A 24560-nucleotide genomic window follows, 5' to 3' on the forward strand; every position below is an offset into this window, starting at 1 on the left:
TTATTAACTAAACTAAAATTTATTAAAAAAGAAAAGAGAGAGAGTGTTGGTTAAAAGATCAATATACATACAGACTTGAATTCAATTCTTGAGGTTCAGATACATATGAGAGATGAGTTTGTAGTTGCCAAAAGTCCTTCGATATAGTCCATAGGTTACAGTCCAATGTCCATATTCAGGGTGATTCCAGTCAATGACTGGGGATCTCAATCTTTGTGGCTTACGGTTTCCCCCTCTTGAAACCCAAAGCAGATCTGAGATGAAGTAGGATCCTGTCCCAGGGTTCTTATACATTTTCAGCAGCCTTTCGGCCTGAGAAAGCAATAGGCTTAACTCTCCTTCCAAACATCCTGGCAATTAGCACAGGGTAATTAAACAGTTCAGATACAGGTTACCACAACCTTCAAAGAGACATATAGACAATAATACTATTTCACTCAAGTATCATCATAAATGTTAATATTCCTTTTTTGTTCTTTGAATTAAAGTTATAGCAATAGACAAGACTTGTTTGCTTACATCACAAGACCTGAGCAAACATCTACCCTTGAGATCTCTAACAATGCAGACTTGCATTGCAAAGCTCTATTAATTTACATATCTTCCTAACCAGTCCTTAAGGTTCACCCATGGGTCATGTCAGTCTGAGTTAATTAACTCTTTCTGGCCCTATCACCTTCCAATGAAATATTATATTACATTCATAACATCACACCTATCCAATCATTAATATTGGCATTTTACATAATGAGTTGCTCATGTACCCTATGAAAGATAATAAATGGGCAGTACTGTAAAGGACGAGGCAGGAAGGCTTGGTAATGCGGATTTCTCTGGATGTGTAGAGGATATTCAGGAGGATTGGGTTTATCAGCCAGGGTAATTGCAATTGGTAAAAGGTGGGTGTGGGAACACGAGTAAGCTTTCCCTACACAAGCGGCGTCCCAAGTTTGGGAAACATTGATCTAAACAATACTAATAAGGTGTCAAGTGTCACCTTAGTAGGGCACAGAAATGGTGTCAAGGTCTCAGAAGGCACACGATGCAGCAACGTGTCATTAATCTTTTTATTACTGACCTTGGCACAAAAAGTGGGAATGTGCTAATAAAGTTTGCGTATGACTCAAGCTGGGAGGTATTGCCAATACAGAGAAGGACTGGGATATCCTACAGGAAGATCTGGATGACCTTGTAAACTGGAGTAATAGTAATAGGATGAAATTTAATAATGAAAAGTGCAAGGTCATGCATTTAGGGATTAATAACAAGAATTACTGTTATAAGCTGGGGAAGCATCAGTTGGAAGTAACAGAGGAGAAGGACCTCGGAGTATTGGTTGATCACAGGATGACTATGAGCTGCCAATGTGATATGGCCGTGAAAAAAACTAATGCAGTCTTGGGATGCATCAGGCGAGGTATTTCCAGTAGAGATAAGGAGATGTTAGTACCGTTATACAAGGCACTGTGAGACCTCATCTGGAATACTGTGTGCAGTTCTGGTCTCCCATGTTTAAGAAGGATGAATTCAAACTGGAACAGGTTCAGAGAAGGGCTACTAGGATGATTCGAGGAATGGAAAACCTGTCTTATGAAAGGAGACTCAAAGAGCTTGGTTTGTTTAGCCTAACCAAAAGAAGGCTGAGGAGAGATATGATTGCTCTCTACAAATATATCAGAGGAATAAATACCAGGGAGGGATAGGAATTTTTTAAGCTCAGTACCAATGTGGACACAAGAACAAATGGATATAAACTGGCCATCAGGAAGTTTAGACTTGAAATTAGATGAAGGTTTCTAACCACCAGAGGAGTGAAGTTCTGGAACAGCCTTCCAAGGGGAGTAGTGGGGGCAAAAAACATATCTTGCTTCAAGACTAAGTTTGATAAGTTTATGGATAGCCTAATTTTGGCAATTAATTGGTCTTTGACTATTAGCGATAAAAATGCCCTATGGCTTGTGTTGGGAAGTTAGATGGGGTGGGATCTGAGTTACTACAGAGAATTCTTTCCTGGGTGTCTGGCAGGCGAGTCTTGCCCACATGCTCAGGGTTTAGCTGATCGCCATATTTGGGGTCGGGAAGGAATTTTCCTCCAGGGCAGATCAGCAGAGGCCCTGGGAGTTTTTTGCCTTCCTCTGCAGCGTGGGGCACGGATCACTTGCTGGAAAATTCTCTGCACCTTGAAGTCTTTAAACCATGATTTGAGGACTTCAATGGCTCAGACACAGGTTTGATTCAGGAGTGGGTGGGTGAGATTCTGAAGCCTGTGTTGTGCAGGAGGTCAGACTAGATCAGTGGTCACCAACCTTTTTCGTCTGGCAGGCACCAGACGACGAGCCACCGCGGACCATGGCCGGTGGACGAGCATCCGCCGAAATGCCGCCGAGAAGTGGCAACGTCAATGGCATGGCACCTGCGGGCACCGCGTTGGGGACCACTGGACTAGATGATCATAATGGTCCCTTCTGACCTTAAAGTCTATGATTCTATGATTCTGTGATTAAAGAGTATAAAATTGGGAAATGAAAACTGGCAAATTGTGCCCCACATTATCGCTCAAAATATAACCTGGTCGGGGGAGATTTGTTTCATAATATAAAATTAGAGATTCCTCTATCAATGCATTGTAGCGTCTTGCTGAAGTCAGCAGAGGTTGTATGGGGCACGGCTCAAGAAACAAGCAAGAAGTCACATATCCTCAGGTTAAGTAGGAGGGTGAGGATGTGAACACTATCATAAAATTAGGAAAAGACATTAGAACAGCAGGAGCCAAAAAGTGGTGGAATGACTTAATACATTCAAACATGGAGACTGGAATACAACACCTGATCCTGCAGCCAGTGATAATCATGTGTCTTATGCAAGGCTTGATTATAATCTGTGTGTTTTGCTTGATAGGGTGGTTGTGTGTATATCAACACAAAATGTTCAGCAAGACATTTTGTGTTCCGGGCCTAACATCTCCAGGCCCGTGTATGACACATTAATTGGCAACAACCTCTCATGCCGTGCAAGGGATGTGCAGGCATTCTTGAGATATGTAGGGCATGGATTTGGGTTGTGTATAAAGAGGCCACCAATAGCAGCCTAGCCCTGCTGGTTGACATCTTATGGCCCAAGTCATGTTTTCCCCAGATGGCTGGTAGGGGGCCCACCACATAAAAGTTAATTGAGTGCAGAAACCATATCTAGTATTACTTATGTAGGCATGCCGCGACCACTAACACTGAACAATGTAAAGACAGAGCTAGGAATAATCATTGAACTGATGGTCATCTGGATCAAAGGACTCTCCCCATGGACTTATTCAGTCATGACAGAGGAGCAAGACAATTGGTGGTGCTACTGTAATGGACATTCTGTATGGAAGTATTGGACAAGAATGGTAGTACACAGATGGCATCTTGTACCACAAAGCCCACAGATTTTGCAGGAATATTAATATGCACCAAGCAGAGGGTGTTTTTCTGGAGACATCCTGAACCGGAAGAAACGGACAAGTACATAATAGAGGGCGGAAAGATGGGTTCATGTAAAACAAGAAAAGGAGGGGATATGTAGGATGTAATATGTAGAATGTATATTTTAAGTGTTGAGACGTGAAAAGATGCCAGCTTGTCTGGCAAGGAAAGAGAACAGCCAGGTAAAAAACTGAGCCAGCAACCTGATCAGGTAAACAACTGGGTCAGCAAACTAATCTTAGTGCTAGGCCGAAAAAGCGTTTATGCAATATATAATGAATAACTTTGCAACATTGTATTTAAGGCGAGCACCTGAATGAATGTGGAGAAACACTTGCATTTAACCCTATATTGTGCCATTTCAGTGGACTGATCACTCACTGAAGCAGCAAATAAATGACATACTTCTTCAGCTTAAAAGTCTGTCTGTGAAACTGTGCATTCTGTGTGGCAGGAAAGAACCAGGTCTGCACTATAAACTTACGATGGTATAACTATGTCACTCAGGAGTGTGAAAAATCCACACCCCTGAGCGATGCAGTTATACTGACCTAACCCGTGGTGTAGACAGCACTATGTTAACGTAGCTACTGCCTCTGATGGAGATGGATTAACTATGCTGAGCCCTGGTCTACACTACGAGGTTAGGTTGAATTTAGCCGCGTTAGGTCAATTTTATAATGAATGTGTCTACACAACCAACCTGTTCTGCTGATCTAAAGGGCCCTTAAAATCGACTGCTGTACTCCTCCCTGACAAAGGGACTAGCGCTAAAAATCGACCTTCCTGGGTTGAATTTGGGGTAGTGTAGACGCAGCACTGTGCAATTCCATTGTATTGGCCTCTGGGAGCTATCCCAGAACGCTCCAATGTGACCGCTCTGGACAGCACTTTCAACTCCGATGCACTAGCCAGGTGCACAGGAAAAGCTCCAGAGAACTTTTGAATTTCATTTCCTGTTTGGTCAGCGTGGCGAGCTCAGCAGCACAGGTGACCATGCAGTCCCCCCAGAATTGCAAATGAGCTCCAGCATGGAGTGACCGGGAGACCTTGGATCTGATTGCTGTATGGGGAGAAGAATCTGTGCAGGCAGAACTCCAATCCAGCAGAAGAAATGCTGATATATATGCCAAAATCGCACAGGGCATGGTGGAGAGACACTACACCAGGGATGTACAGCAGTGCCGCATGAAACTTAAGGAGCTCAGGCAAGCCTACCAAAAGACAAAGGAGGCAAACAGCCGCTCCGGGTCAGAGCCCCAAACATGCTGCTTCTATGATCAGCTGCATGCCATTCTAGGGGGGGACCTTACCACTATCCCACCATTGTCCATGGACACCTGGAAGGGGGGAGCCTCACTCAACACAGATGAGGATTTTGTGGATGAGGAAGAGGAGGAGGAGGAGGAGAATGCACAGCAGGCAAGCAGAGAATCCGTTCTCCCCAGCAGCCAGGACCTTTTCCTCACCCTGGAGCCAATATCCTCCCAGGGCGAATTGTTCCCGGACCCTGATGGCGGGGAAGGCACCTCTGGTGAGTGCACATTTGTAACGATGCTTCAGGGGTTTAAAGCAATTGTGTTTAATGCTTGATTTGCCCTGAACAATTGGGATGCATTCGCAGCCAGTACAGCTACTGGAGAAGTCTGTTAACGTGTCTGGGGATGGAGCAGGAATCCTCCAGGGACATCTCCATAAAGCTCTCCTGGAGGTACTCTGACAGCCTTTGCAGAAGGTTTCTGGGAGGGCTGCCTTATTTCATCCTCCATGGTAGGACACTTTACCACGCCAAGCCAGTAGCAAGTGGTCTGGAATCATTGCAGCACAAAGCATGGCAGCGAATGGTCCTGGGTTTTGGTCGCATTCATGCAACATTCGATCTTTATCATTGTGTCAGCCTCAGGAGAGTGATATCATTCATGGTCACCTGGTTGAAATAGGGGAAGTTTTGTAAGGGAACAGTAATCCCCTCTGTTTGGTGATCCCCGACACATTAGACCCCGGGCATGCTGGGCTGTTTGCGCTTGGCTAAAAGGGATCATCCCAGAGAATAGCCACGCTGTGGGGGAGGGATGTGCCACACATCCACCCCAAAACCCCAGCCCCTCCTTTTAAATGGCAAACACAACCGGCATTGGTTGCTATGGGAAAGGAGGGCGCTGCAGTTTGAAACCATTCCCACATGTTATGAATGTGGAGAAACCAACCCCACGTACCCTTTGGCTTACCATGGCTGTCTGCAAACCAAATTCTGTTGCCCAGCCATGTGTGATGTGTCACCATACCGGCAGGCGCTCAATATAAAAGGCAACATGCAACCTTGTACCTAAAACACATGTGCTGTCTGCGGTGAATTACTTGATTCATTGTGAAAGAGTCTCCCTTTTGTTCTCAGAAATGTATCTTCTGTAAAGTGAACTCTCCCTTTTTTCCCTCCTGCAGCTGCAAATGTTTCTATGCTCCCTGTATCATCTCCGTCCCTGAGGTTATTGCAGATTAGAAGGCAAAAAAACCGCACTCATGATGACATGTTTTCCAAGCTCATGCAATCCTCCCACACTGATAGGGCAAAGCTGAATGCATGGAGGCATTCGGTGGGTGAGGCCAGGAAAGGATACAGTGAGCGTGATCAGAACACGCAATAGGAGATGCTGAGGCTAATGGGGGAGGAAACGGACATGATCAGGCGTCTGGTGGGGTTGCAGGAAAGGCAACAAGAGCACAGACCGCCGCTGCATCCATTGTATGACCGCCTTCCCTCCTCGCCAAGTTCCATATCCTCCTCACCCAGATGCCCAAGAACGCGGGGGGTGGGGGGAAGGCTCCAGGCACCCAGCCACTCCACTCCAGGGGATGGCCCAAGCAACAGAATGCTGTCATTCAAACTGCTTTGATTTGTAGTGTGGCTGCAATAAGCAATGTGGCCTTGTCCTTCCCTCCTCCCCCATCCCACCCCGTTATCAAACCCTTTGTACACCTGAGCTTCCTTTTACTAGTCAGCATTGCCAATGATCACAAGTTTTTTTTTTAATAAATAAAGAATGAATGGATTCAGAACAATAGGGCCTTTATTTCCTGTGCCAGCTGCAGTCGAAGGGGGGGGGGAGGAGGATTGGCTTACAAGGAAGTACACTCACCAAAGGGGGCAGCTTTGCATCAAGGACAAACACATACAACTGTCACACTGTAGCCTGGTCAGTCATGAAAGTGTTTTTCAAAGCCTCTCTGATGCTCAGCACGCCTTGGTATACTCTTCTAATTGCCCTGGTGTCTGGCTGTTCAAAATTGGCCACTGGACGATCTTCCTCAACCTCCCACTCCGCCATAAACATCTCCCCCTTACTCTCACAGATATTATGGAGTACAGAGCAAGCAGCAATAACAATGGGAATATTCTTTTTGCTGAGGTTTAACCTACTCAGCAAACTGCGCCAGTGCCCTTTTAAACATCCAAAGGCACATTCTACCACCATTCTGCACTTGCTCAGCCTATAGTTGAACTGCTCCTTAGTGCTGTCCAGGCTGCCTGTGTATGGCTTCATGAGCCACGGGAGCAAGGGGTAGGCTGGGTCCCCAAGGATAACTATTGGCATTTCAACATCCCCAATGGTAATTTTCCGGTCTGGGAAAAAAGTCCCTTCTTGCAGCTTTCCGAACAGCCTGGAGTTCCAAAAGATGCGAGCATCATACACCTTTCCCGACCATCCCTCATTGATGTTGGTGAAACGGCCCTTGTGATCCATCAGTGCTTGCAACACCATTGAAAAGTACCCCTTGCGGTTTATGTACTTGCTGGCTTGGTGCTCCGGTGCCAAGATAGGGATATGGGTTCCATCTATCGCCCCACCACAGCGAAGGAACCCCATTGCAGCAAAGCCATCCTCTATGCCCTGCACATTTCCCAGAGTCACTACCCTTCTTAGCAGAAGGTTAGTGATTGCTCTGGATACTTGGATCACAGCAGCCCCCACGGTAGATTTGCCTACTCCGAATTGATTCCCGACTGACCGGTAGCAGTCAGGCATTGCAAGCTTCCACAGGGCTATCGCCACTCACTTCTCAACTGTCATGGCAGGTCTCATCTTGGTATTCCTGTGCTTCAGGACGAGGGAAACCAACTCACAAAGTTCCATGAAAGTGCCCTTACACATGCGAAAGTTTCACAGCCACTGGGAATCATCCCATAGCTGCAACACTATGTGGTCCCACCAGTCTGTGCTTGTTTGCTGGGCCCAGAATCGGCATTCCACTGTATCAACCTGCCCCACTGCCGCCATGATGTCCCAATTGCCACAGCCCGTGCTTTCAGGAACGTCTGTGTCCATGTCCTCCTCACAATCTTCCTCATGCTGGCAGCTCCTAGCCAAGTTCTGCACATACTGCAGGATAATGCACAAGGTGCTTGCAATGCTCACAAAAGCAGTGTACAGCTGAGTGGGCTCCATGCTTGCAGTGCTATGGGGTCTGCATGGGTAACCCAGGAAAAAAGGTGTGAAATGATTGTTTGCTGTTGCTTTCAAGGAGGGAGGGAGGAGGGGAGACTGACGACATGTACCCAAAACCACCTGCGACAATGTTTTTACCCCATCAGGCATTGGGAGCTTAACCCAGAATTCCAATGGGCAGCAGGGACTGTGGGATAGCTACCCACAGTGCACCACTCCGTGAGTCAATGCTCGCCACAGTATTGAGGACGCACTCTGCCGACCTACTGCGCTTAGTGGGGACATGCACGATCGACTGTATAAAATCAGTTGCTAAAGATCAACTTCTATCAAATCGACCTAATTTCATAATGTAGAAATGCCCTGAGAGGAGACCGCTCTCCTGTCAGCATAGAAGCATCTTCTCTGACACTCTGCAGTGGCTCATCTGCATTGGTAAAGCTGCGCTGCTACAGCGTTTTAAGCATAGCGTAAGCTCCTAAGCATAGCGGAAGCTCCTAAGTGCCATCCGTAAGCTCCTAAGTGCCTAAATCACTTTTGAAAATGCAACTTAGGCCTGGGCTACACGGGGTGGGGGGGAAGGGATCGACCTAAGATATGCAACTTCAGCAACAAGAATATTGTAGCTGAAGTCGATGTATCTTAGGTCGACTTACCTCGCATCCTCATGGTGCGGGGACAACTGCTGTCGCTCCCCCATCGACTCTGCTTCCGCCTCTCGCCACGGTGGAGCACGGGAGTCGACGGTAGAGTGATCGGGGATCGATTTATCGCGTCTACACTAGATGCGATAAATCGATCCCCGATAGATCGATCACATACCCTCAGATGCTCTCAAAAATTGTACCCTAAATCTCTCTTTGCCTCAACTTCCCCATTTGTACAATAAGGCTAGTGGTGTGCTGGGAGGATTAGTTAGTTAATGTATGTAAAGGGCTCTGAAGATCAATGTTAGGTTCTTTTTTTTTCATTTTGGGGAGTTTATAAATCAGTATAAAATAGTGAGCACAGAAACTCATGTTAAGTAAAGGAGTATTAGTTTTAATTTCGTATGCACTTTCACAATGAACCCCCCCACACACCCCCTCATAATCATCCATGTACTCCACGGCAAACTTGATCTAAATTCTGCAGCAAAGTTCCCCAGATTCTGCAACAGACTGAAAATTCTATTTACATTTTTAAAAACTGAGGTTTATAAGTGAACTAACCATGAAAATGATACAATTAAGCAGTCTCAGTATTTATTTGTAGATTAAATTAAATTAAGTTTATCCTGCCCCGTATTTTCAAGTTGACTGATTTTCTATTGACAATGCCATAGAAGTTGTCTGGTAAGAAGCTGGAGGTCTTGGCAACGGTGTAGGAGAGACAGCTGGAGCTTTTGGCACGGGATAGAGTAGGAGACGATTTGGGATTGTGGCCTAAGCATGTTAGCTAGATGTTTCTGCTGAAGTGATCAGCAGTGAAATAGTTAATGCCTACATTTAAATAGTCATGTTTACGTTTTAGTCCTATCTCTTCTTTTCTTCAGAGTCTAAACTTTAGCTTTTCTGTCACAAGGATAACCTTTAAAATGTAAATCACTGCACTGCTGTCCTCTTACTCCAGCCTTGCAGAAAACGGTCTTCAGCTAAACAGCAGCAAAGAAGGTTTAAATGCATTCAATGAGGATTGAACTCTACCCAACCCCATTCACTTAAGTGAGAGACTCTCCCACCCCTAATATCCAGGGTATGCTCCTAGGGGGACAAATTTCAAGGTCCTTACTCAGGCACTGATGTAGCAAAGCTCTTAGGACCAGATTTTTAAAGGCACCTAACTCCTTTAAATACCTTTAAAATTTGACCCTTAAGCTTGCATGTAACTTCAAGCACATGCATAGTCCCACTGATTTCAGTGAGAATATCCGGTGCCTAAGTGCTTTGTTGTATCAGGGCATCAATTGTTACTCAGCGAAAGCTCCCAGTGAAGTCAATAGGAGTTCTGCCTGAGTAAGGACTTAGTAAAAACTGAGTAAGGACCTTGGGGTTTGGCCCAGTAATTGTGCTCAATACCATCTCTGGAGTTTGTCTAAAATGACTAAGATTTCTCTTACTGATGCTCATCTCAGACCTTGATGGGTAGTACTAGAGAAAAATTTACTTCTATGTAATTCATATGCTAATAAAACCATAAACCAAGCCAAGCTGAACAGATTATATATGTTTCGGGTAATGAAAAAACATCACCCTGCTCGTAACACTTTTGTGTTTACCAGATCCGTACCATGACTGAAATGTCTCCACCACTAGGAGGACAGTGTGAAAGGTCCATGCTCCCCACATGCCTTGCTCAAAGGTGCACCTTTATGTTTGTTCAGAAAGCTATGTAATTTGGGTTATCTCTGAAAGTACGTTTTCTTTTTTCGGAGTTTTAAGTGAATCGCAGTTATGATAAAACCTGCCAGCACTATCACCGCGCCAGAAACCGTGTAGGCAATTCCCAGGAAGAGGTTACTCCCTCCACTCCATGTGATGGTTGAGAGAACCACCTGCTTTTTCCCTTTGAATTTGGTAACAGGGAAATCTGATTAGGCGACGTTAAAGTTTAATTAACAATCAGGATGAAATGTACAGTGAGGTATGTGCAAAAAATACTCTTCAAAGGACACAAGGCGGTGATTTTTGCATTTGTTGTAAAAGTCTTTTATGGTGCTTTTAACTATTCTGTATCCCCTTGCCTCTTGTTACCAGTGGCTCCACAACCCCCAAAATGGCTGGGTGAGGGTAAGAAACTCACACACATCATGTGCATCTACAGTCTTAGCAAAATTATTGAAATACATTGGATTCTTTAATAACATGATGTCAGGTTCATCCTCATATAAACTATGTACTGAACTGAAGCTGCATCAGAAGATTTAAAGGCAGCCTCCAAAAATTACTGGGAAATTAGCTTTCTGGGTGCTATTGTACTGAAGAACCTTTTAGCACTTTCCTTGACAATCCCGTCTCAGACATGAGGACACTCCACATAATGTTCTTGTTGCATCCCCACCTCTCAATTCTAAGTCACATTTATTCATCTAAGGCCTGGTCTACATGGGAGAGTTTTACCATTTATGCCAAAATAGTTATTCTATTGGTTAATATAACTCCATGTGTGGACATTTTTATTCAGTTTAATGTAACCCCTTCCCAAGCAACATAAGCCAGTGGCTCTCAAACATCTAGTCCAGTGGTTCTCAACCAGAAGTACGTGTACCCCTGGGGGTACGCAGAGGTCTTCAAGGGTATACTTCAACTCATCTAGATATTTTCCTAGTCTTACAAAAGGCTACAAAAAAACACTAGAAAAGTCAGTACAAACTAAAATTTCATACAGACAATGACTTGTTTATACTGTTCTATATACTCTACACTGAAATGTAAGTACAATATTTATATTCCAATTGATTTATTTTATAATTATATGGTAAATTTGAGAAAAGAAGCAATTTTGCAGTAACAGTGTGCTCTGACATTTTTGTATGTTTATGTCTGATTTTGTAAGCACGTAGTTTTTAAGTGAGGTGAAGCTTGGGGGTACGCAAGACAAATCAGACTCCTGAAAGGGGTACAGTCATCTGGAAAGACTGAGAGCCACTGATATCAGCTCAGCTAGAAAACAGCCATCTCATAGTAGAATAAGGGACATCTACATTGCAGCTGGGGATGTTAACGGCAGCTCGTGTAAATGTCCCTGTACTCTAGCTAGGTCACTAAAAACAAAAGTGAAGATGCCGTGGCACAGTCTTCAGCATGGGCTCCACAAGCCTGCCTGACTCCCAGGATATGTACTCACTAATGTAGCCTATGTTGAAGCCTGCGCCACAGCCAGGGCCGGCTCCAGGATTTTTGCCGCCCCAAGGGGCGGAAAAAAAACAAACCCCCCCGCCCCCCGCGATCGGCAGCGGCAGTTTGGCAGCAGTTCCACCACGCTGCTTCATTCTTCCAAGACGGACTGAGGGACCCACCGACAAATTGCTGCCGACGAGCCGGGCGTGCCACCCCCTTCCATGGGGCCCCCCAAGCACCTGATTGGTACGCTGGTGCCTGGAGATGGCCCTGGCCACAGCCTCCTCGCTTCTGTTTTTAGTGAGCTAGCTATAGTACCGCTAATGCAGATATGTCTACACAAGCTGCCATTCACACCCTTGACTGCAGTGTAGACATGCCCTAAGTGTGTCCACACAGGAGGTGATAGCAGTATAACTATATCAGTATAAATTCACCCCTCAGGTTATGCTGTGTGGATAAAGTCTAAGCCTTTTTAATTCCCCAGCAGCTGTACCAAAGCTGGCACTGCCAGGCTTTGCCTCCAGCCGAAGTTCAGGCAAGTAGTTGCCTCAGAAGTTAGATCTAATGTCACACAGCCTGATATAGGGCATTTAAGAGACAGGTCTTAACTGCACCAGCACAGGCTGCAGGAAATCCAGGGATTCCCAACCCAAACTAGATCTCCCTCAGGTTTTATGTTGTATTACTGGCAAGCCACCATACTAGCAGGCATCTTTTTTTTTAACTTGCCTAAAAATTAAGGAGTCCCTTGGACATGATGAAAGGATACTGTAGGTAATGTGGAAGGTGTAATTCCCTGCTGGGAGACCATCAGCAAACTGGTTGGTATGTCTGAGATGACGGTAAAGGTTTCTGAATGTGGGAAAGGCTGACACCCGCATCCAGATGATAAAGTCATCATTTATATAACCATTGTTCCTTTCATCCTCCTCATCCAGTAAATAAGCTGGTTTCTGCCAGTAAGGAGGCCTTGTTGTTCCTAGGGAGGAAGATGGAGAATAGGGATGAGCTGTCAATGTTTAGAATGCTGCTAAGACAGGTAGTTAAATTATTTAATCCTTCTGGGTTTCTGATGTTCGACCAAAAATACAGATCAGACAAAGGTTCTGTCCAATATTCACAAGACACAGAGCAAATCACACTTTCCATCCAAAGATCTCAGATCACCTCTCAGACATTAACGAACTGAACCTCACAACATCCCTGTGGTAAATAGTATTATCCTCATTTTATAGATGGGGAAACCAGTGCAGGAGAGGCGACTTGTACAGGAATAGTACCCCATTCTAATCATAAGACAACTTTCCCTCTGCATGTAATTGTTCACCTTTATTTTTCATTTTTATGCATCGATTCCTTTCTGTATACCTACAAAATGCACTAAAAGAGCAGTAAACATATGCATCCTATTTGTCGTTCATTTGAAAATCTTTCTACAATATTTAAAAGAAGAATATTGATACTACTTAGATTGTTACTTCTTAAGGGACAGACTGTTTTCTTGTTCTGTGTTTGTACAGGACCTAGCACCATGGAGTCCTGGGTTCATGACTGGGGCTACTATAGTCTACTGCAATACAAACTAATAGTAATAACAAAACAGTGCTAATGAATACATATTTAAAGATGGAACAAATAGGTGATTCCACTTGGTTAACTCCTTTTGCCCAAGACCTTTAGTGGGTGAGGATGGTGAGGAAAGTAGTGGGGCTTCGCTCTCCTGACCTTCTAGAACATCTTTTTCTCTTCATAACATCCCAGTCTTCTCACTAAATGTGCCATATTTCCCCACTGAAAAGTTGGAGAAGGTCTCGTAAGGTTGCTCTCACAGTGCTTCCCCTGGATAAGTTACCTGTCATCGGGAAGAACACATAGACCCGTCTCCTGGAGATTGTACCTGTCTCAGGAGACTTCCACGAACAGAAGAAAGACTTTTAGGCATGGCAGTGGAATCATTCTTACCTGCAAATGCAGAAGAGAGATTGTATGATGTTGGATTCCGAAATTTCACATTTTTATCTGACCACCAACTATTTCCACTCTTCAGCAATGGGACTTCAATAGCAGTGAATGAGTTAAGATAGTAAAAAAGTTGAATAGAATCTGCAGGGAGATCCAAAGTAATACATATTATTAACATGTCTACAACTTCCAACAGTCACTCCAGTAGTCAACCTGACTAAGTGAAACCTTAAATAGAGAAAGAGAGAGAGAGAGAGTCAGTCCTGTGAACAAACAAAGAAAAGATCGGGAGAGGGTTTTATCATTACTTCATCATGTACACATTCTGTGTGCCTCACAAGTAAAGGACCATTTAAATTTCCTGAGTAACAGCACCCTTGGAAGTTTTAAAAGCTGACCATATCTCTACTGGAAATTCTCCTTGCATCACCATGACAGAATATCCACAGCTGTATTTAATTTACATCCCTTGATTCCTCTGTGATCAAATTCTTGGGACTGTGTGACCTGAATTTTATTTGTTTTGTTTTGTTTTGTTTTTTTGAGGAGCTAGAGAAGGAATGCTAGTTACAATCTATGAGAAGGCTTACTCTCCTATTTACCCCTGCCTTGGATTTTGTTAGGTAGTGTAACTGAAGTGAATGTGATCCTACTTGCTGGGGTTTGAAGTCTCCACTTGCATTTCTGAAACAGGTTCTATAATATGCAAAAATCAAATGTCAAAGATATATGAAGAAGACTTGTTAACTGAAGCTGCTATAGGCTGAAGAGCCTTTGTAACTTGTTAACAGCAATTTCCTTTAATCATCGTTTCCAACATCCAAAAAGAAACTAAGGGAAAGTGTACCCTTCATTCATCACCCCTTCATTTTCATGGAACAGAATATGCATCTTTGTTTATGTTGAGAAAATATGGAAAGAGATAATGTGACAAGTAGCTACAACCTTAAACTGGTTTATCTTTTTAAAACCTGAAAACTGTAGTTCTTTATTAATTAGCTTGTCAGCTTCTGAGAACAATGTCAGGAAAGCTTTCTCCCTGTAAAATCCTGGAGGAGACACAGGACAGGTAGTTTTTATCTCACTGTATTTTGTTGAGGAAAACTCCAGGTGGGGGGTTTAGTGTTAACCTCAGCTAGCAACATCGAGGTAAAAACTACCTCTGCCTTGTCTCCACCAGGATTCTACAGGGAGAAAGTAATCTTGCTGTATAAATGCACTTTTTTTTTTTTTTTTTTTTTGCAGTAAAGATATAACCTAGGGAGTCAATGTCTTGAAGAAACATTTTGATTTGTCTTCATGAGAGTGAGGCTGTGTCTACACACTGAAGTTGTGAGAAGTGGAGAAGCTATATTGGCATAGCTGCATCCATACTAGAGTTGCTGTATCAGTATAACTATATTGGTTAAAAAAAGATTAGATTCTCTAATCAATGTAGTTGTGCTTGTACAAAAGCCATTGATGTGCAGATCTGGCCTTGTGTTGGTTTAAAACTGGTTATAGTAGTTTAGCTTGCACATGTAAATTGACTGACAAGTTAAATCACTATAAGTCAGGATAATTAAGCCAATATAAGTATGTCCATAGAGAGGTTTGCATCAGTTTAGAAACACAACTTTAGTTAAGATAGTGCAACTGTTTGTGTAGACCAACCCTAGATCAGATTCTCCATTTCAAGAATGTGCCACACACTTTTAAGCCAGTCACCCTAAGAAAGCGGAAGCTGAGTTTTCTAGGCCCACTCAATAGCCTGTTGTAAAGATAGGATCAAGTCTGTAGATTACTGACTTCCTCTTTTTCTAGGATACTCAGTTCCCCAATCCTGTAACTGGATCATGTGGGTGGACCCCTGCACTCACTGAGTTTAGTAATGTAAGTGGAGTCATTGCAGTGCAGCACGTAGGGAGCCATATCCACTTTGGCCACACTGTCAAACGGTTTAACATCCATATATGAGAGAGAGAGACAGACAGAGATGCAAGGATCAGACATGTAGAGAACATGCAAGGATCAGCACTTAGATGGGGCTCTGTGAGGTCTCAGGAGCACAGAGATATTTAAATTAGTTACATCTGTGCAGGTGAATGAATCAGATGTGGAAGGTACTTACCATTGAACATACTGTTGGCGATGGCGCCGCATGGAGCCATTGGAGTTCCGTTTGGATAGATTGTGAAAGGCGCACAATTGCTGTTCTGAATCTGAATGCAAGGTCAAAGGACAATTAGAAATGTCTTTTCCTGATCAACATTTTTTTGGTCAATCTTTTACTCTTATTTCCATCTTTAAAAAAAAAAAAAAAAAGGGGAAAAAAACAACAACCCAAAAAAGAAAATCGCCAAACACCTAAAAGTGCTAGGAGTTGCCAGTGCTTTCCAGTCACATTAGAGACGGGCTCAAATAGAACGAGACTGGGGTGAGGCGTATCTGCCGTGGTCTAGTGTCTACACAGCTGCTGGCAGCATATTTCCCAGCACAGATAGATTTTTGCTGTATGACAGAGCCACACAAACAGGGAAAACCAACTAACTTTACAGGGGAAACTGTGAAACTGTTTATGCGGAAACTAAACATACTGAAAACAATAGAGATTTTTTTTCTCTAGTCTCTTTACTTCCATTATATTCATATTTTACATACAAGAAAGTGGTTGCAACACTGAAAGACCAACTTAGGTCTGTTAACAGGATTATAAAAAGGTTTTTCCCATCTGCACTGGAATGCGACTCCATGATATAACCACAGCTGGGCTACAATGATGTTGTAACCGTGTGCCTCAACACTGCTGTACCTGAAGGCTGATATGTTCAAACAAATGGTTTTGATTGCCTCAGTTTGTTGGTACTCCATTTGAGTCCTCTTAAAGGGGCCTGGCATTCGAAGGGTGAGTGCTCAGCACTTAGTCACTTTTTAAAATAAAGGCTGCAACCTAGAGAGGACCTTAGGGCCAATCTAGACTAGAATTACAAATAACAATTACAACCAGTTACAATGATGTATTCCCTGACCCAGTTACAACATGGTTCCATTTTTCAGTGTAGACAGGACATTTAACTGCATCCCCAAACTCTGCTAAAACGTTGGACTTATCTAAGCCTTTACCATGGATCGAAGACATGCGTAAAAAACTGCTAAATGCCATCCATTCCCCAGGACAACTGTCTTGTAGCCATGTCCCCAACTCGTGTAGACTGTGTCTAAAACTGCTAGCAAACCTTCAATAAAATCCAACTACTAATGATATTGCTGATAATTCTCGGCACTTGTGATCTGTAGACCTCAAAGCACAATGTTATGAAAACTCCTTTTCCAGGCATTGAAGTCAGTCTGCTTCCCTGTTTGCATACGCATGCTACAGCTTCTAAGACAACCAAATTGTTTATCAGAGTTACAATTTGTGACTGTTGCTTCTGTATTTAATACCGAAACTTTGCAATATCTCTGTGAACTGTTCTAAGTGGGAAATGCTAGTAGAAAAGTTTACAGTGCCTTCTAACCTCACGGAGATGACACTCACTAAAGAGTTGAGAAAGGGAGCTTAACCCCTTGCAGCTGACCACATTTTCTATTCCCCACAAATGAGGTGGCCAAGTCTAGTGCTCCGAATTTAAAGAAACAGAGGAATAAAAATAATGAGCTCTGGATTTTTTTATGCACTTTTGGGCCCAACTGTGGTTTATAATCACAGCCTACCCTGGAGGGGAAATAGAGGGGCCGTGTTGCAACAAGAGACTCCAGGAGGAACTCTGGTGATCTAAGGTTACACAGCAACAGAGGAGAAACAGTAAAAAAATAAAAATAAAAAAGGTAAATGTTGTAAAACCACAAAAACTGGCAGAAGGACCCAGAGGCAGGTGTAGTACTAGAAACTACTTTTTAACCAGAGAACCACACACTAAGAGCCTCCTCACCTGATGAAAATATTGAGGATGTCAATAAGAAATACACTTACGTTTACATCTTGACCCAGCAACTGTGCATCACTTCTGGAGAGGACATACCGACGGTGGTTCTGATAAAAGTTTTGCAGACGATAGTACATAAAAACATCACCCTAGAATTCAAAGGAGAATAATATAGGATGCGGAGAGCATAAACAAAATAGGTCATTTTTACAAACTGTTGAAAAAAAATACCGGGCGAGGGAGGGCGGACAGCCTGATGGACGTAGTGTTAACTACATTTCAGCTGACTATTTTAGCAGAAAAATTCACTTATCTTGTGTTTGTGGGTGGAGCATGGACAGAATACCATCATTTCCCCCACACATTGCTTTGGCATCGCTGAATGGAAGGTGCTATGAAACAACGTGAGTAGTTCTACTGAGGTCACAGTCTCTTTATTTGGAAAGGTTGCAGGATTGGACCAACAGTTTTCTAAATATGTTAAGATTATTAAATTCAATTATCAGCTTTTAAAAAAAAATAAATGTAAAGTGAATTTAGCACTTGCGAAAGGTGCTGCACTGAGAGTGCTGTAGATTGAGGGTAAAATTTTCAAAAATGCTTAGGAGCCTAAGTCCTATTTTCAAAAGAGACTTAGGCACTTTTGGCTCCTAAATCCCTTTTGAAAAGAGACTTGGGCTTGTCTACATGGTGCCACAGACCAGTCAATGGGGGTGTGAACCGCAGAGTGCAGCAACGGCCCCAGGAACACCCTGCAGTACTGCACACCTTGCACTGATGTAGTCCACAGGATTATGTTAATGCACACTAGGTACCTTTTAGTTTGCACCACCAGGGTCTACATAGGCCAGGTAGAGAGCAACATGCTAGAGCATTCTGCAGTACACACCCTCATAGGCCTGTCTTTAGTGCAGTGTAGACAAGCCCTTTAGCCCTTTTGAAAATTTTGAGTCTTGAAGCTACAGACCAGATCTAATACAAGCAGCAGAAGTACCAGTTTGTGCATGCAATCTGGGAAACTGACATTTTTACTTTTAATTTTAGATGTTCTTCAAACCTTGAGACATTCTTACGGCTCAAGGATTTTCATCTACTGCTTTTATAGCCCCTTTCACTCTGAAGAACCCTAAAGTTGTGGAAACAGCTGCAGGAGTTTTACTTATCAAAAGTGGCCAGGGCTTCAGTTTTATGTCTCATCTGAAAGATCTTACCCCAGCTGCACAGTACCAACTAACACCAGGGTGTGGCACTGGGTCCCTACTGGGGCATTGACTCACTACTGATTCAGAAGAAAGAGAAGTCACCTCTTGAATCTACATCACTTCTTGCAGCACCTGTTTTCACCTGGGAGATCTCCAGTCTAAATATTATGTAGCCTGATCTTGCTTAATTTATGGGATTTGCCAAAATGAATAACAACAATGTAAAGGCACATATTTTGGATATAAGGGGCTTTAGGTTTGTGAAAGGTATTGACATAAAGCCCTCAAGAAACTGGCTTAGTGTCATTTATAGGACAAAATGTATACTTCTTACACATACAGAAATACAGGAACTCTGGTCTATGGTTGGTTTCACACATTTACCTACCAGCATATTTTCCTGCAGTGTGAAGTGCACAGAACAGTTGCATTCTTTATCCCAGTTAGAGGAGTTTTCACGCAGTTTTGAACAATTCAAACATATGTCTGAATAGTTAATCTGTCAAACAAGCAAAGATTGTATCAGGGCGTGCAAACTACGGCTGAAGCCCCATCAGGGGTTTGGATCTGGATCTGGCCCGTGGGATTGCCACCCCGGTGGCGCTGCGGGTTCCCCACTGCTCCTGGAAGTGGCTGGCACCATGTCCCTGCGGCCCCTGGGGGAGTGGGGGGGGGGCAGAGGGCTCCGTGCGCTGCCCTCGCCTACAGGCACCGCCCCCTGCAGCTCCCAGTGGCTGGGAACAGGGAACCACAGCCAACGGGAGCTTCGGGGGAGGTACCCGCAGGCAAGGGCAGTGCACGGAGCCCTCTGCCCCCCCTCCCCCAGGGGGCCGTAGTGCCAGCTGCTTCCAGGAGCGGCATGGGGCCAGGACAGGCGGGGAGCCTGTCTTAGCCCCACTGCGCGCCGCTGCCACCCTGGGGCTGCTCTAGGTAAGTGGTGCCGGGCCGGAGCCCACACCCCAAACTCCTCCTACATCCTGCACCCCAGCTCCTTGCCGCACCGCTCCTGCACCCCAACCCCCTGATGCATCCCTCCTGCACTCCAACCCCCTTTTTGAGCCCCCTCCCGCACTCCACACGCCCTCCTGCACCCCAACCCCCTTTTTGAGCCTCCTTGTACACCCCGCATCCCTTCTGTGCCCCAGCCCCTTGCCCTGAGCCCTTCCTGCACACCGCACCCCCTCCCACACCCCACACTCCCTCCTGCACCCCTACATTCATGGCCCTGCATGCAATTTCCCCACTCAGATGTGGCCCTCGGGCCAAAAAGTTTTGTCCACCCCGATTATATGCTGTAAAACCCCACTTTGGGAAAAACTAGACACTCAGCTGCCAGGGTCTACAAACGGCCCTCTCTCTTCAGGTTTGCTCAATGTGGGCATGCACACGACTGGGGGTAAAAATTTCAAAAGCATCTAAGAGAGTCAGGAACCTAAGTCCTATTTTCCAAAGTGACTTCAACACTTAGAAGCCTTAATCTCATTGGATGTCAGTAGGATTTAGGCTTCTAAGTCCCAAAGACACTTTTGAAAACTCTATCCCTAACTTAAATCCTATTCTTGCTGAGGAGCCAGTGCCCTCCCCCCCCACCCTGATTCTCCAGCTGGCTCTCTGACAGCATGGGAGGAGTTTAGATTGCCCTGAGGGCTGACCTGAATTCCATCAGCTGGTAACAATCCCCAGGGGCTGTCTGCCAGATGACAATACCTGGAGTGCTCTGGATTCCTACCCTCTAATCCTGAATTGCAGGGGGTTTGCTATAGGAGCCAGTTATGCTGGCGCTGCACTCACCAGGCACCCTCGGCAAATAAATGAACAACAAACAAGGGAATCCCCCAGTTGGAGTGTGGGGGATGAAACCAGTTTCTGCTCTTTTTGTGCCATCTGAGCAGCACAAAGAGAGCAAAGCAGGGGTGAGAGTCAGGTCCACAGTAACTGGGGCAAACACTAAATTAAAAATAGCATTCTTTTCTCACTCTATTTAATATTTTGCATTTATTTAGCACCTTTCATCCAAAACAAGTGCACTTAATAACTGAAAAATAATACCATCCTACTATAACATTTAGCAAAAATTTATAATAAGGACCGACAATTTCTTTTTCTTTTTATATTTTTATCCATTACAGTGTACGCTCAGACTACAAAATAGAAGAGGCAAAGTTTGGGCTGTGAGACCATCCTAATGGATAAACAAGCCACATTTTTTTCCTGTAAGGTAACCGGCCCACGCAAATCACCATGTACTATTTTGTTTGATTTTTTCGCCCCACAGGCCAAACAAAGAAATAATCTAGCTGTCCTTGTCAATTCTAGTGGCTGCTGTATACAGTATGTACATCACAGATGGCAATGTGGTTTAGCGGTCTGAAGAGAGAACTGGGAGCCTACTAGTGTGCTGGCCAACAGACTTGCTGTGAGACCTTGTGTAAATCATTCTGTTTTAACATTCCCCGCCCCCCTCCCATAAAACTGATATTAAATTACCTAATTACAGCTAAAACAGGTTGAATTATTCATTGTGAATACTATGAGTTGCAGATTTATTCCTCTTTTCTGTTCACAGGTCAGACACAAACCAATCCTGGGGTTTTTTTGTTTTTTTTGTTTTTGCTGGTCTATTCATTATCCAGGGTGTGTGATTGGTACACATAGTATTGTACTACTTCCCAACTGGATGACAAATTTTCAAAACTAGAGAAAATCATATAACACATTTCAAAAACAATTTATCAGCCTAGTAATAATTTTTGCTAGAATTGTGAAACTTTCAAGATTCATGATCATTTACACAAATACTAGCTGTCTAAACACTCATAGAGAACAAAATAATAGGAGGTAACAAGTCAGTGGATTGAATTTAATACTTTGATTTTGAAATTGGCCTTAATATTCAACCTGCTCTACCTGCTGCAGCCATCATTAACACATGAGGAATCTCTTTGTGTTTTAGGATTCTGGCTTGGCAAATATTTATTGACATTTTTCTAGTGCCTAACAATACCAACGTTCCCACAGTTTATTTCCTCCCCTAATCACAGGGACAAATGACAATGTCCCAGATATTGCCATCTGGTAAATTAGCAAATGCTGGCTTTTTAATGGTGCCCACTTTCACATGGGGTATTGTGGGTTCGTTTGACACCCTTGGGTAAAGGAAGTACATCCATGATAGAATTACTACCCCCCTATGAGCCATTCTCTAATAACACTCCTCAAGAAAACCACCTCAAACAAACCTGGATTTCTTTGACACTTCTTGCATACAATATTAGGCAGATTCCCATGAGGAGGCAGAAGACTCCAATGGTAAAGAAGCTGGAGAGGACAGTCGGAGCTGTGAGCTTGGGCTTCCAGGCTGGCAGTTTCTGTTGTTTAAATGCGCTGTTATCTGGACATCTGGAGGGACTTTCCTGTGCTCCTTGGCTCTTCTTATTTTTCATGCTGTTGCTGTTGGAGAAGGGTGTGTGTTTTGGGGGGTGGGGATGGGGTAAGGGTGTCTGTGTTAGACTTGGTCTCAACTTAAAAACTCTCTCTGATGTTGGAGGCTGTGTTGTTTCTATAAACCTTTGTTACTTCCTGGAATTACTCATTAACTAGACCTCTCTTCCTCACTACAGGCTCATCTTGTCTGTTGGTGACCTCAATCACCTTAATCAGCTGGTGCTATCAGCCACGATGTACTTTAGTCAGAGTCATAGAGACTGCACCCTAGACACTCCGGACACTCTGGGAAAGTCACTGAGTGTCTTTTTCTGCTGCACCACTTAGTACAGTAGAACCTCAGAGTGATGAACACCTCGGGAATTGAGATTGTTTGTAACTCTGAAATGTTCGTAACTCTGAACAAAATGTTATGGTTCTTTCAAAAGTTTACAGCAGAGCATTGACTTAATACAGCTTTGAAATTTTACTATGCTGAAGAAAAATGCGGCTTTCCCTTTATTTTTTAGTAGTTTACATTTAACACAGTACTGTACTGTGTTTCCTTTTTTTGGTCTCTGCTGCTGCCTGATTGCGTATTTCCGGTTCCAAGTGAGGTATTTGATTGACTGGTCAGTTCATAACTCTGGGGTTCATAACTCTTGGGTTCTACTGTAAAGAGTTTATTAGGTTTCACTAAGTTCTGAGCTATTGATCACTTGCAGGGACACTGCCTGCTACTTGAAAGATCTGTACACAGTCTGATCCCTTACGCCCTCTCTTTCCTTTATTTCCATAGTCACCCTAAACAGAGCAGTGTTATCAAAAGCAAAAATGGCTTTTACAAGAGAATGCTGTGTTGGATGACAATGTGAAAGGCTCCTACCCAGTGAGAGTCTCTGCTGGAGAACTTACCAAGGCAGGAACTGCAACGCCCTTTGTAAGGGCACAGCGTTTGGAGAGTTGCTATGGCCCCCTTTGAGTTCTCCAGTGCTAGTTTTGGTACTGTGCATCCCTCCCCCTTTTGCACTGGGAGCACAAGATCCCAAAAGGAAAGATCATTGTACCCTCTTCTCATCACCTCACCTTAGGCCTGACCACAATCTAGTCAACAACGTAACCAACACAGAAGCTGCAGGTCAAGGTAGAGATCTAGCAGTGTAGTAAGTGGCTTGACAGAACAAGAGCTAAATAGTTAAGACTGTATCCCAAGGTATATTCCCTCGTACTCACTGGCTGACATGCTTTATAAATGGAATTTGTTAACAGATCACATCAATGTTTGATTAAATAAATTCCTATTAAATCATCCAAGTACAGGCAGTTTTGACTTTTAGCCAAAAGCACCCAGAAATGTTTACTAAAAACTTTGTTTCATTTTTCAATCAAATTGAGTGTTCCCTACTACAGATGTCCATATTTTGCTAACTAGTCCAATGAACATGTTTTACTCTATATGCTCTATAGAGCCAACACAGCCAAGGGACAGCAAATCGTATTCAGACATCATAGTAATCAAAATTAACTAAAATTCTAGTAACAAATGCTTTATTTACTGATAATGTGGAAACCAGATAAACCTCATGAAAAGGGCTATAGGATTTTTACTCACCACAAGTGGCCAGGGCTTCAGTTTTGTGTCTATTTGAAAGATGGTCCCTACAGCAACACAGTACCCACTAACATGCACTAACTTTGATGTGCAGCGGTGGTTGAATAGTATTCAGCAAATTTTGCCAGTCTTCATCACATATCACATGATTTGTCAGCGGCAGATATGGTCATGATCCTACAGCTTCTATCTCATGACAATAGCAACACTGGTTGGTGGGATCACTCACATGAGTAAGAGTTGCAAGATAAGACTGTTTTTATGCTGTAGGTATCATGGTAATTTTTCTATCTTAAGAAGCCCTTAGCCTTCAAAGTTTCCTGCCCTAGCATGAACCGTGGTGAGAGTGCAAGAGCCACTGTTATTTTCCAGTATGCATCTTTATAATATAATGTAGTGATAGGGTTTGTGGAGGACAAGAGAGCTCTAACTCATCAACACGCTGTGGGGGTAGCTACATAAGGTACTAAAGGAGCGATATGGCTAAAACTTCTTGACTAACTCTGGACTGGTCTCTGTAATGGCCAGATGCCTTCTGCATGCTAGGAAACAGCAACAGTGAGGGTTGGGAATTTCTGGGCCAGAGGTGCCCATAACTGGCATGGGCTGTCTTCTATCACTCTTAGAGGGGGAGTGAAGGTTTCCTTTTAGAAGAGTGGAAGGAGGGGACAGAAGAAGAAGAGTGGCTGTGGGATTCACTCAGGACAAGTGCACTCATCCTCAGTGTCC

The 24560-nt window shown here is 43.8% G+C and overlaps 1 protein-coding gene across 2 annotated transcripts; it reads right to left on the reverse strand.

The window, feature by feature from the left end:
* LOC103307511 (cell cycle control protein 50C-like) lies at positions 1-24502 on the reverse strand. 2 transcript variants are annotated; one of them, XM_065587647.1, is made up of 8 exons: positions 22036-22173; positions 21284-21490; positions 19185-19295; positions 17642-17743; positions 15800-15890; positions 13690-13830; positions 12497-12706; positions 1-10474 (listed from the first exon to the last, which is right to left on the reverse strand). In XM_065587647.1, exons 3-8 carry the CDS (start codon positions 19188-19190, stop codon positions 10287-10289), a joined length of 738 nt encoding a protein of 245 aa, XP_065443719.1. In that variant the 5' UTR covers positions 19191-19295; positions 21284-21490; positions 22036-22173; the 3' UTR covers positions 1-10286. The 2 variants fall into 2 exon arrangements, with proteins under 2 accessions (XP_065443719.1, XP_008176670.2); XM_008178448.4 differs by lacking the exon at positions 21284-21490 and having other exon boundaries at positions 22036-24502.
* Between the last annotated feature and the right edge of the window lie 58 nt (positions 24503-24560).

The sequence above is a fragment of the Chrysemys picta genome, chromosome 1 (assembly GCF_011386835.1).
Source record: "Chrysemys picta bellii isolate R12L10 chromosome 1, ASM1138683v2, whole genome shotgun sequence".
Taxonomy (NCBI): Eukaryota; Metazoa; Chordata; order Testudines; family Emydidae; genus Chrysemys; species Chrysemys picta.